We start from the raw sequence: 13,272 nt of genomic DNA, 5'->3' as shown, positions 1-13,272 counted from the left end.
ACAGAAGATCTGTAATTAGTTCTTCAATATGTTTGGAACAACCTACCTGCCGAGTTTCTTCAAAACTGTGTGCGAGTGTAGAAGAATGGGTGGAGTTTTAAAGAAAAAAGTGGTCATGCCAAATATTAATTTGATTTGTATTTCTCTTCTGTTCATTTTCTCAATTGATAAAATAAATTCTTAACACTTCTATTTCTGAAAGCATTCCTAATTTACAGCATTTGTTCACACCTGCCTAAAACTTTTGCACAGTAGTGTGTGTGTATATATATATATATATATATATATATATATATATTTTATAAAAAAAATTTCCCCTGCATTCACACCTGAGCAAAGTAGTGAAGTATATTCCTGGGGAGTCTGAAATGTTTTTTGAGCAATTTACAAGCTTTTTGCACTTATATTAGGTATTGGCCATATGTTTCCTGGGCTGGCCAAAGGGGGGAGGAAAGCTCTAAAGGTGTTTTTCAGGTGTCAAAATGCGCATTTACAGGAACTCCCATTAAAGACTATAGGGCCAAAAAGACTTGATTATGCTAGGGTGTCATGCAAACAAGTGACTGAGCATTGAAATGTGAACAGGCACATTACAAACAATGAGATTCTGCATGCTGAGCATAGTCAGGCGTAGGGAATCACACTACAAAATGCTTAGGTGTGAATGGGGGCTTACTGAAATGAATTAATTGATTGGAGTGCTGCTGTTGTTAGTCAGCAAAGCTGAAATAAAACAAAAAGATTTTTGCAAACCCAAATATGCATTACCAAATGGCACTAGCTGAGAAAAAGCGGATTTTTTAAAGCCTTGTCCACATAGGGAAAGATCAATGCATACCCTGTGGAAGGGCTTTGTTTACTTGCCCAAGGATGTACAGGTAGTCCTACTGATGTCAGTTGGGATGCACTAGCTGCACAGACACAGCCGCTGCTCTCAGGCCGCGTACACACGCGGGGACTGTTCGCCCAACTTTGTCCGCTGAACAGTGTTTCGGCGGACAGTCCGCTCGTGTGTGGGCTTTCAGCGGACAGTTTCAGCGAACAGTCCGCTGAACAAGGTTTTTCGGAATTTCCGAAAAACTGTCCGCTGAAACTTTGTTTCAGCGAACAGTCCCCTCGTGTGTAGGCTTGTTCGTCAAACTAAGTTCCGCGCATGCTCAGAAAGGATTTACACGCCGAAAGTTATAATGCAGTGTATAGGACGTCGTATTTTTCGTCCCGTCGTACGTGCCGTTCACGTCATCGCGCACGGTTTCAGCAAACTGTTCGTTCGTCGTGTGTGGCCATGTCCGTCCATGCTAATTTTGAGCAGACTGTTTGCTGAAACTGTTTGACGGACAAAGTTGGGCGAACAGTCCCCGCGTGTGTACGCGGCCTAAATAGGACATCTGTGTTGCTATATTTCCCTGAATGCAGATTAGGCGAGTTTGGTGACGTAGACCCACACATATCTTCATATTGGGAGCAATGGTTGGCAACTGTGTGCCAATTGACATAAATGGGCCTACCTCCACAGGTATTACCTGTACATCCCTGTGTGGGTAAATAGGGTACGTATTGAAATGCCCCGTGTGAAGAAGGTCTAACATCAAATACAGCTTTAGGGCTTCCCCAAACCTGTAAAGCTAAAGAGGAAGTAAACTTTGAGATATATATATATTTTTTTTTTTTTCCCCTGCAAAGTAAAGGCATAATGTGCTAGTATGCGATCATACAAGCACATTAATGACACATACCTGCAAACTAAGCCAGCATCCATCTTTGCCCATCTTCCTTCCAGGGCCGCCGATTCTGGCTGTGTGACTGACTGGCACTGACATCTGAGGAAACGGCACGGGCGGGCGTTCCTTCAGAACGCATGCGTCGATTACATCATTAGCGCAGTCTACAGTTAATATCTCCTAAACAGTGCTTATTTAGGAGATTTTTACAGTACCTATGGGTAAGCGTTATTCTATGCTTACCTATAGGTACAAATAATACATGAAGGTTTACAACCGCTTTAAGTTGGCCATAGATGGTGCACACCTCAGTGGGCTCAGCAGGGATCGACCAAGATTTGATCCATGTAAGGCACAGGTGTCAAACTGGCAGCCCTCCATGAGGCATTGCAGGGATGGCAGTTACAAGCGTCACTCCCACGGGCAGAGGCATGATGGGACTTGTAGTTACGCAAAAGCTGAAGGGCTGAAATTTTGACACCCCTGATTTAAAGGTAGACTAATTGAACCCAAGTCATTCTATCAGTTGATTTCTAGCCTGCCATTATTGCCAGAGGCTATAGCTGCTAGCAATAATCGTGTTCTCCCAGCAGGACAGCTCCCCACCAGGAAAACAAAATAGCTTTGTGGGAGGGATTTCCACATTAATACTGACTAGGTTGATGGGGGAATCAAGCAATTTTCTTTCCTGCAAGCCGTGGTTAGCGGAATGAAATTTGCATAACCTATGGCCTGCCCTAAGCCAGCCATGGATAGAGCAATTTTCTTTACATGGTTAGAAGCAGGAAAGAAAATCGCTCAATGTGTTGATGGGGGAATCCTTCCTGCTTAGCCACTGTGTTCTCCTGGGGGTGGTGGACACAGCCGCTAGCAATAAGCGCATGTAAAATCTGACAGGCCAGCTAGTACCCAACTTGATGGATTGACTTGAGTACAATTAGCCTGCCCGTAGATGGTTCAAATCTTGGCCGGTCCCTGCTGAACCAGCCGAGATTCAAAAAGTATGGCCGGCTTTAAAGTTTTTATGTGTTTTCAATGTCAAGGCTATATGAAAGTCACCTTCATTTGTATTTTTGAGCCATGGATGGGTCAAACTTCAGCTGGTTCCACAGTTCACTCATGATTGAAGGAAAGAAAACGGCATAATGTATGGCCTGCCTTAATGTCAAAGGGTGCCCATCCTCCCATTCCTAGGGTTGCCACCTCAGCCCTTTAAACTCTGAGTGAATTATCCAAAATTTCATTACCTCAGACTATAAAATTGGCAAACTGTATTGATGTTGCGGATTTTGGTGGTCAATTGTGGCTCTTTGTTGGGCTGCTAGGCATGCTTTTGTCAAGTGACATGGGTAGGGTTGCCACCTCATCCTTTTAAAACCGAACACATTAATTACACAGGTTCTGAGGCTACTTTATGCCGATAAGGCACCAAGTGAGTTTAATTACTACCTTAATCAACCAGGGAACCTGTGTAATTAATGTGTTCCGTTTTAAAAGGGGTGAGGTGGCAACCCTACCCATGTCACTTGACAAAAGCATGCCTAGAAGCCCAACAAAGGGCCACAATTGACCTCCAAAATCCCCATCAATACAATTTGCCAATTTTATGGTCTGAGCTAATGAAATTTTGGATAATTCACTCAGTACTACTAAAGCAATTACCCTGATTAGAAAACGGTTGACAACTATTGTTTCCTTCCCCTGTGCCAGGTGAAATCACACCTCTCCCCCCTTTTTTCTTCCTCCTATGACCTGAGCAGATCCGTTTAGAGCTAAACCCAGGCCATATTATCTTTGCACATGTGCCCTTGTCTGATGTCTATGACCAGCTGGAAGCTCTCTATTTTATAGAGAGAACAATAGTTCTTTATGCTACCCCACTACGCTCTCCACCCATCTCACACTTCTGCTGCACGCTACAACCCCCCCCCCCCCCCAAAAAATAAAAAATAAAAAAAACGATGGGGGGGGGGGGGATGCATAACATAACAACCGTCTGCAGAAAGCTGGATACTGCATGGTAACGAAAACAGTATGAATACCTACACCCATGGTTCAGTTTAAAGTTCCTAAAGCCACTCAGCATTGCAGCACTGTCCTAAATCACATTTAAATAACTATAAAGCTACTTTCTATTTCATTTAGCTTCTGTTTTAGATTTTTGCCCCATTTTGTGCCCCCTAAACACGGTGTATAGGCTTTAGTGCATTGTCTGTAACAGGAAGCACAACTAGCAGCACTCTCTGTGCAAAAATGGAGGCTGTATAGGTTGTGGTGCTTTCTATGAGGAGCCTCCAGCAGCCATGTCGGGCTCAGCTCGCTCCCTATGTGAAGGGCCCCATACCACACACGCTGCGAGCGCTCCCACCCGCACACACTGCAGTCTATGGACACCATTTCTACACGTGCAGCTCCAACAGGCAGCAGCCAGGCTGACGAGATAATACCGGCCATAGCAAACACTGACTAGCAGAGCTCTGCGCGCACTATTTTTTGAAACTCATGTCGGATGCGCCGAATGCATATAGATATATATTTTTTATTTCGGGAAGGGGGTAACACTGCGGCAGCCGTTCGACGTACGTATCCGCATTTCTTTTTCAACAAGTACGTTATGCGCTTTATTCGGCGTCAGGTAGGCTCGGTAATGGTGGTTTTCGCCACCATGGGCACCCTTCACTATAAGAAAAAATCCCCGAGAGGGCACATAAACACACACCTTCTTCCCCTGTCAGGCTGCACTGCGCGCCCTTTCTCTACCTCACTCCCCCCTCTCTCGCCCACGCAGGCTCTTCTTCCTGTTGGCGCGCACCCTGGCCCCTCCCATCTCCCGCCCAGACTGACCAGCCCACGTGTGACGGCGCAGCCAATCAGCGCCGGCAAAGGGCGCAATCCGGATTTGACCGGTCGTATTCCGGACCGGGTATAAAAGAGGCGAGCACAGCCGGCGCTTGTTTCATTCGCTCGAAATAACGGCCAGAAGTCTTTGAAGTTTTAGCTTCCACTCGTTCCGTCCGAAATCAAAATGCCCAAACGAAAGGTAAGCCTATGCACGGGGGATGTAGGAAAGTCGCGCAGAGGGAATTTGTAGCCGCCACCATAATGGCGGAGATGATGGGAGGGTGGGGGAAGGGTTTGGCGTGTGTGAGGCAGAGATTATTATTTATGAAGAGATTTTTGCATTAATATTTAATACGGTATCCATTATTGTGTATGAGGAGCCGTGAGTTAATTAACTGGCCGTTTAAACTGTGTAACGCGGGAAAGAGTGAGGAGGGGCGGGGCTTCCGCCAAAACAAGGAGCGCGAACACGAAAGGGGGCGGGGCCTAGTACTCCTTACGGTGTTCTGCCTAATAGAGTCCGGCCATCGATATGTGTCCGTTCCGTACTGCGCATGCGCAGTACGGAGCAGACGAAGCTTCGGAAAATCTCCGAAGCTGAACGGCGCCTGCGCCGTGAGTGGAGGAGGTAGCCCCACTATCCAAGCGGACATAGGGTTTAGAATTTTAGAGGGCCCCTCGCGGGCGAGCTTCGCTCGCCACGCTTCGGGCTCGGCCTCGCTGCGCTCGGCTCTTTTTTATTCTAACTCTATGTCCACTTGGATAGTGGGGATAGAACCTGGACTCACGGCGCAGGCGCCGTTCGTCCTCGGCAATTTTCGGAATCTGTGCTCCTGTGTACTGCGCATGCGCAGTACGCAGAGGACAGCATCTGATGGAGGACCCTAATTGACAAGACACCGGCTTTTCTTGTCAGGGTGGGGTGATCGGGTGTTGCCTGGGGGGTTGATGATAATGTGCCTTCATTATGGCGATGGTGGATCGTGTTGCTTAGGAAGGCGGCTGTAATCCGATTTAATTATGCTGTAGACACGGGCCGTGCTTTCATGATTGTGTAGAATATTTAGCGCGCAGTCAAGAATCCACTTCAAAATGTAGCTTTAGTGGGTAACACTGGAAACACGCTTTGTTAGTTCCTCCTCAGATCTCTATTAAAGTCAAGTTTCATGTTCTGTAAACAATGCCAGGAGGTGATGATTCCTGATCACGTGATGCCCCTCCCCCAGCTTTGTAGTCACTTTTTTTTTTCCCCCATCGGGATTGCCAGGCTAGTAATATCTGCAAGTGGATATTCTTAACCAGAATATGCAGATTGTCTGGTGTGCCCTGCTCGGAGGACACAGGGAATGGAGTGCTGCTCTCCCAGGGTCCTCACTGCTGTGCTGCACTGAGTGGCCATTTTCTAGTATTGTTACATGACCTCTTTGGATATAAAGTGTTCAGCAGGGCTCAGACTTATCCAACATACTTGTTTTAATCCGGTCCTCTAGATAAACTGCCTTCTCTGTAGATTTCTCATCCCATAAGACAAGGATTATATTTCGTTTTTTTTTTTTTTTTTTTAAGGAATTACCTAGTTTTGTATGTTCACATGTAAATACTATCCATGACTTCAAGGTGTATATAAAGCTAGTGGAAGGCATTTATTTTACTCCTGCTTGCTGTTACTGCCCTTAGTATAAATCCTATTTCATTTCTTACCACATGTGCCTTATTTAAGAACTATGGTTTTGATCATTTACAAAACGTGACTTTGACATGATGCAATAAATGTGTTTTTTTAAGCTGTAAAAGCATTAGCTGTAAATGGGCACAAACAGCGGTGAATATGCAGTCTACTAAAATGTTGTGCTCTACAAAGGACAATCTTTCAATATGGGTCTGTTAACATCATATCGCACACTGGAAGCTTAACAATCCTAATTTGTGATGTATAATAAACGATTGTCTTGTTTTACAGGCTGAAGGAGACTCTAAGGTTGAGAAGTCCAAATCAAAGGATGAGGTAAGTTATTGAGCCTTAGTCCACCTTTTGTAGAAATTATAATCATGATTGGGTTTTAATTTTTAATTTTTTTGCTTCGTAGCCACAAAGGAGATCTGCCCGGCTATCTTCTGTAAGTATCCAAAACCCTTTGACTATTTAAACTATGGTGTTACACAAAGGCAAAGTGCATGCTAAAACAGTGCTTGGGAAACCTATATGCATGCAGAAACTTTAGCACGTGGTTCACTTTCTCCCTCTTTGTATCTTTACAGAAACCAGCCCCACCTAAACAAGAGCCAAAAGCCAAGAAGGCAGCTCCTCCAAAGGCAAGTATAGAATGCTGCCAGAGACTTGTTTGTGATCAGTTATGAGTTATTCCTCCCCCACTGGATTTTTTAATTTCACGTGCTTAGAAATTTGTTTTAGGGTCAAGTGTCAGTGAAATTGCTCAACGCTACTGATTACATTTGCGATCTTGGAATGCAATTTTCATGTTATAACTAAATAGCTCGTTTTTAGTAGATAATTAAAATGGAGTAAAATTCTGGTAGTTAAACAAGTAGTTCTGGTTGGGTGGCATGTCACATCATGTAAAACAAAGACCCTTAGAATAAGTCAGGCCCCTGGCCTTACCACTTGTGCAAATATTAGGAATTTGTCCCAATGTCCCTCCCCACTGCTTTCACTGTCATGTATAAAAGGTGAAATGGGGCTTGGGGCCCCCATCATAAAGGCCAAGGCCTCTAATGCAAATATGCAACTACTGAAATTTAATGTCCAGTTTTCCTGTATATGAAGCAGTCTGTACGCCATTGTCCACACTTCTTCCATCTTGACTGGTAATAGTAAACCATGAAGTGAAGTTTTGGCCTACGTGACAGTTTGGGTTGGATAATTGCTGCTTTGGTACAAATGTTCCTGTTTCCTTGCCAGCTGTTTGGCTATTTTAAATGGCAAAAGATTATTTTAACCAAGACTTAACATTTTTTTTTTTTTTTTTTTTCTCGCAGAAAGCTGACAAAGCTCCCAAAGGCAAGAAAGGAAAGGGTGACTCTGGAAAAGATGCCACCAATGCTGCAGAGAATGGAGAAGCAAAGTCTGACCAGGTTGGTATTGCATAATTGCGCTCCCTTTCCATGTTTTGGAAGTATTGAAACTAATTGATTCCATTTTTTTTTTTTTTTTTACAGGCACAGAAAGCAGAGGCGTCTGCTGATGCCAAGTGAACTGTGTGAATTTTGATAATTGTGTACTTCTGGTGACTGTACAGTTTGAAATACTATTTTTTATCAAGTTTTATAACGATGCAGAACTTTGTTTTACTTTTATTTTAAGCTGTGTTTGGCAAATGCTTTGTGGGTTTTAATGGGCAGGGTGTGACGTGACGGTGTGATCTTCACTCATTTAACAGCTACATCGAGCCCCTGTGTTTTTACTCCCTCCATTAAATTGGCATAAATTACTTTACGGTTTCCGCTATTCTGTGGGAAAATAGGCAGCTATTCAAGCCTTTACCGTGCCCCGGGTCCTTGGTTTGAAGAAGATGGTAAAGCCAAAGTACACAGGTGCCTGTCTGAGGCAGTCTCCATCCTCCTAAATGTGAAGTATCTATCCTGTTACTGATAAATGTTAATGGTTTTTATAGTAATGTATTCTCGGGGCTGGGAAGTGAAGTATATCATGCTTTAGTGTCCTGCCTGATTTGCAATGCCTATAATGACATTTTAAATAAATTTCGGAGTTTGCTCATTAAAAATCTGAGTCTTCTATTACAAAATGTGATTTGTTGTATCTCAAGTCATTTTGCATAGGCAAAATATGGAGGTAAAGTCCCATGCATATATTGAACCTACAGGTAAACCTACAATTTTACCTTTTAGATACTGTAAATATCTCCTAAACATGCACTGTCTGGGATATATTTACTGTATATACATGTGCTCCTGAAGGAATGGCCACCCGTGCTGTTTCTTCAGAAGCCTTACTGTGACTGGCAGATCCCGTACACGTGTGGGAATTACATCACTTGACTGGCCAGTCACACAGCTGGGGGCTGCAGAACCGGGAGGAAGATGGCTGGGGGCAGGTAAATTTAACAATGTGCTAGCATGGGGTGCATACTATCACATTATGCCTTTACTTTTGCAGGTCAGATAAGGACTCCCTGTTAAACTGGCCTCCAGGTTAGATGGAAAGTTGCAGCTCTGTAAAGTTGAAGCTGAGCTTGAGAAAAAATGATACATGACTGGTTTTAAGTGCCTGAATTTGACTTGGCATTACTACCTGTCATGTACTGGACAGTGTATGTAAATGGAAAGGGACTAGTGACAGTCAAGTTTTCTGCAGTGCAAAGAGCATGTTGAAGAGGCAGGTGCTGGTTGGTTTGCAGCTTTACAGTCAGATGGTGGGGAGAGTAACTTGCAAGTAAAGTGCAACAGAAGAAAGATCAGGTTCCTGCAGGAACTTGTTACATGGTCCACCTGCGTTTAGGGTGGAATGTTAATGTTCCCACTGACTTGCTGTTTTCTAGTGACAAGCTAGGGATCTTCCAACCTGGCCATTCAGAGGCAAGAACTACAAGTAGTGACAGCCTTTGCTGCTCTCGGCTTGTAGTTCCCAAGGAACTACCAAAGCACTGTTGTGCACTCTCGGTAGTTCACTGTCATAACTGCCTTTATGAGCAGACGGCTTGCACTGACAGTCAGGGGTACTGCAATCTGCTGATCGTGAGTACAATGCTTTGCAGGTTTCTAGTAAAAAATGCACTTTTTTTACATGTAAAAAATGTGCCTTTTTATATATTTATAAAGGTCAACTTATTTACGTTACTGGTTTCCTACAGATAAGGCTTAGTTTAGGAGATATTTACTGTATGTGCTGATATCCTGTGACATGGTTTCAGCGGAGAGCAACCTGAAGTCACTCTGATGTTACAGAAGTCAGTTCTGGCTCTGTCATTGCGGGATCCCTGGACTGACACCTGGCTCAGGCTGTGCTGTGGCCGCTCTCGTCTGGAGCCTTTTTCAGTTCCAGGTAGAGAAGGAACAGCTACTGTGAGTAAAAACACCACACTCTCAAAAAAATGCACATTTTAACCCCCTGGTCGCCTCCCAGTTAACCCCTTCACTGCCCTGAAGCCAGTGTTATTGGTAGTGTACAGATGATATCACTTGGTATCAGTGTTTCCCTAAATATATATTCACTCAAAACTTTAACCCTTTGCCAGCAACCAAATCAGACACATTATAAACCTGTAATAGTGTCAGGATAAATCTTTGATCAGAAATATACTAGCATCCCCAAAAATGCAGCGTTGGCGGGATCAGCGCCTGTGTTTAGCCTCTGTCCTATTTCTTGCCCCACAATAAGTACAGTGCCCATAAGTTACTGTCAAGTCTGGTACATTGTTGGCAAGATCAGGCCTGATCTCTGCAAGCACTAGCAGGTAGACGTGATTTGTACAAATCAAATTCGTACGAGGTTCTGCAAATTTGTAGGAATAAGTCTTTATGCTTACGAATTCCTTACGAAATTGCGTTTATGAATTTCAGATCCAAATTCATAATTGTTACAAAAAGTTAAAACTCCAGCAAGTCAGCACAGGGATGGTGGGGACCCTATGGGGAATTTCTTTGCTCACAAAATTTGTAAACAAATTCTGGATCCAAATTGGCAGGACTGACTGGTGTTTTGTTCACCAGTCGGAGGAAGTCGGCACAGGGATGGTGGGAACTCCTCACAATGGACAAAGCAGGTGTATAGACCTGGGAACTCAGCACATAGATGGTGGGAACCCCTCATAATGAGAAATTCATAACGAACATTCGTAATTGTTACGAAAAGGTAAAACCCCAGGAAGACAGCAGCTCCTCATGATATTCATCACAACGAACTTTTGTTATTTTAATGACAAGTTTACAAATCTAACATTTGTATTTCGTACAAATCCGAATTTAATTTTGTACATGAAATACATTTGTTCTGTACAAAAAAACATTTTTTGACGGTGCCCATGTCTACTAGCAGGTAAGTTTTTTTTTTTTTTTTTTTTTTTTTTTTTTTTTTTTTTTTTTTTGTGGTTCAAGCAGTCCCTAACAGCCAGGTTGCTGGGTGCTACAATTGCATGATTCTCGTGTGCAGCTTGGTATTGGTTTCATACAGCCTAGTCTTTTAGACACCAGCACTGTAGTATCACTTGGTGACGTTGGCGAGTCCAATAAGTGCAGTCCAAAACTGCTTGTGGCTGTAATTTGTTTGCCCCGCTGTCCATTGACCACTGGGCACTTAAACACCCTTAATAACCAGACCAATTTTCAGCTTTTGTTGCTCACATTTTGAACAATTGCTCAGTCATGCAACATTGTACCCATATGAAATTTGTCATTTTTTGTTTTACAAATAGAGCTTTCTTTTGGTGGTATTTAATCACTTTCAGACTGGACCATTTTGCTGGTCAAAGACCAGACCACTTTTTGCGATTCAGCACTGTATCGCTTTAATTGACAATTGCGCGGTCGTGCGATGTGGCTCCCAAACAAAATTGACATCCTTTTTTTCCCACAAATAGAGCTTTCTTTTGGTGGTATTTGATCACCCCTGCGGTTTTTATTTTTTGCGCTATAATCAAAAATAGCGACAATTTTTAAAAAATGCATTATTTTTTACTTTTTGTTATAATAAATATCCCCCAAAAATATATAAAAAAAACTTTTTTCCCCTCAGTTTAGGCTGATACGTATTCTACATATTTTTGGTAAACAAAATTGCAATAAGAGATTATTGATTGGTTTGCGCAAAAGTTATAGCATTTACAAAATAGGGATAGTTTTATAGCATTTTTATTTTTTATTTTTTTACTAGTAATGGCGGTGATCAGCGATTTTTATTGTGACTGCGACATTATGGTGGGCATTTTTGGGACCATTGTCATTTATACAGTAATCACTGTTATATAAATGCAGTGAAGGGGTTAACCAGGGGTGGCAGTGTAGGGGTGGAGTGTGTTCCTAGGAGTGTGTTCCTAGGAGTGTGTTCCTAGGAGTGTGTTCCTAGGAGTGTGTTCCTAGGAGTGTGTTCCTAGGAGTGTGTTCCTAGGAGTGTGTTCCTAGGAGTGTGTTCCTAGGAGTGTGTTCCTAGGAGTGTGTTCCTAGGAGTGTGTTCCTAGGAGTGTGTTCCTAGGAGTGTGTTCCTAGGAGTGTGTTCCTAGGAGTGTGTTCCTAGGAGTGTGTTTTGTGAACACTGATCTCTGCTCCAATCACATAGAGCAGAGATCGGCGTCACTAGTTGCTAGGCAGAATTTACACAGCATTTCTTCCATTCAGCCGTCCCGTGAGACGATCGCGGGTATGCCCGCGGCAACCGGTTGCGGGGGTCCCGACCAGCGCGCCACCGGCGGTGTGCTCCCGATGGCAAAGCGGCATTGAAGATTAAATGTACATGTACGCCAATATGCCTGCCCATGCCATTCTGTCGACGTACATCGTCGTGCGCTGGTCGGGAACCGGTTAATCACCTCGGTTTTTATTTTTTGCGCTATAAAAAGACCGAAAATTCTGTAAAAAAAAAAAAAAGAATTCTTTTCAGTTATAAAATTTAGCAGATTATTAATTTTTCTTCATAAATTTTGGCCAAAATGTATACCGCTACATATCTTTGGTAAAAAGTACAAATTGGTGGATATTATTTGGTCTTTGTGAAAGTTATATAGTCCACAAGCTATGGTGCCAATATCTGAAAATTGATCACACCTGAAGTACTGATGGCCCATTTCAATTCTTGAGACCCTAACATGCCAGAAAAGTACAAATACCCCCCAAATGACCCCTTTTTGGAAAGACATTCCAAGGTATTTAGTAAGAGGCATGATGAGTTTTTTGAAGTTGCCATTTTTCCCACAATTCTTTGCAAAATCAAGATTTATTTTCTTTTTTTTAATGTTTATTTCTCACACACAGCATATGCATACCACAAATTACACCCCAAAACACATTCTGGTATTACTTCCGAGTACGGCGATACCACATGTGTGAAATTTTTACACAGCGTGGCCACATAGAGGCGCAAAATGCAGGGAGCGCCATCAGGCGTTCTGGAGCACCCAGGACAATTCTGACATTTCTGCTACATGTAAAAATCATTTATTTCCTAGAAAATTATAGAACCCCAAAACTTTTTTTTATTTTTTTAAGCAAAGACCCTAGAGCTGTGATGGCGAACCTTGGCACTCCAGATGTTTTGGAACTACATTTCCCATGATGCTCATGCACTCTGCAGTGTAGTGGAGCATCATGGGAAATGTAGTTCCAAAACATCTGGGGTGCCAAGGTTCGCCATCACTGCCCTAGAGAACACAATGGTGGTCGTTGCAAATTTTTATCTCGCACGGTATTTGCGCACCAATTTTTCGAACGTGTTTTTTGGGGAAAAAAATGTTGTGCTTAAAAAATAAATTAAAAAAAAAACAGTAAAGTTAGCTCAATTTTTGCATTAAGTGAAAGATGAAGTTATGCTGAGTAAATAGATACCTAACATGTCACTCTTCAAAATTGCACATGCCCGTGAAAACAAATGTATCACAACGTCCATGCATGGATCAGTATAGCAGCCCGCGGGTGACGTCACGGCTTAGGTCACGTATATACTGATCCATACATGGACGTTGTGATACATTAGTTTTCATGCTCAGCACTGGAGATCAGTGCACCAGAATGTGAGTGTATCTCT

General features: G+C 43.0%; 1 protein-coding gene across 1 annotated transcript; it reads left to right on the top strand.

The window, feature by feature from the left end:
- The first annotated feature begins 4,584 nt into the window (after positions 1 to 4,584).
- On the top strand, positions 4,585 to 8,326 carry HMGN2 (high mobility group nucleosomal binding domain 2). The gene is made up of 6 exons (XM_077481044.1): positions 4,585 to 4,761; positions 6,523 to 6,567; positions 6,650 to 6,679; positions 6,822 to 6,875; positions 7,560 to 7,655; positions 7,740 to 8,326. Exons 1-6 carry the CDS (start codon positions 4,747 to 4,749, stop codon positions 7,773 to 7,775), a joined length of 276 nt encoding a protein of 91 aa, XP_077337170.1. The 5' UTR covers positions 4,585 to 4,746; the 3' UTR covers positions 7,776 to 8,326.
- Positions 8,327 to 13,272: the final 4,946 nt, after the last annotated feature.

The sequence above is a fragment of the Lithobates pipiens genome, unplaced genomic scaffold (genome assembly GCF_037356315.1).
Source record: "Lithobates pipiens isolate NorthernLeopardFrog02 unplaced genomic scaffold, aLitPip1_a1.2 Scaffold_16, whole genome shotgun sequence".
NCBI classification, from domain to species: Eukaryota; Metazoa; Chordata; class Amphibia; order Anura; family Ranidae; genus Lithobates; species Lithobates pipiens.
Note: the sequence above shows the minus strand (reverse complement) of the source record. Positions and strands in the feature narration are given on the sequence as shown.

What these genes read in the sequence shown, in the direction of transcription:
- HMGN2 (XM_077481044.1), top strand. An exon ending in AGTCCAAATCAAAGGATGAG is followed by an intron (nt 6,568 to 6,649) that starts GTAAGTTATTGA and finishes TTTGCTTCGTAG; the next exon opens with CCACAAAGGAGATCTGCCCG. An exon ending in AGAAGGCAGCTCCTCCAAAG is followed by an intron (nt 6,876 to 7,559) that starts GCAAGTATAGAA and finishes TTTTTCTCGCAG; the next exon opens with AAAGCTGACAAAGCTCCCAA.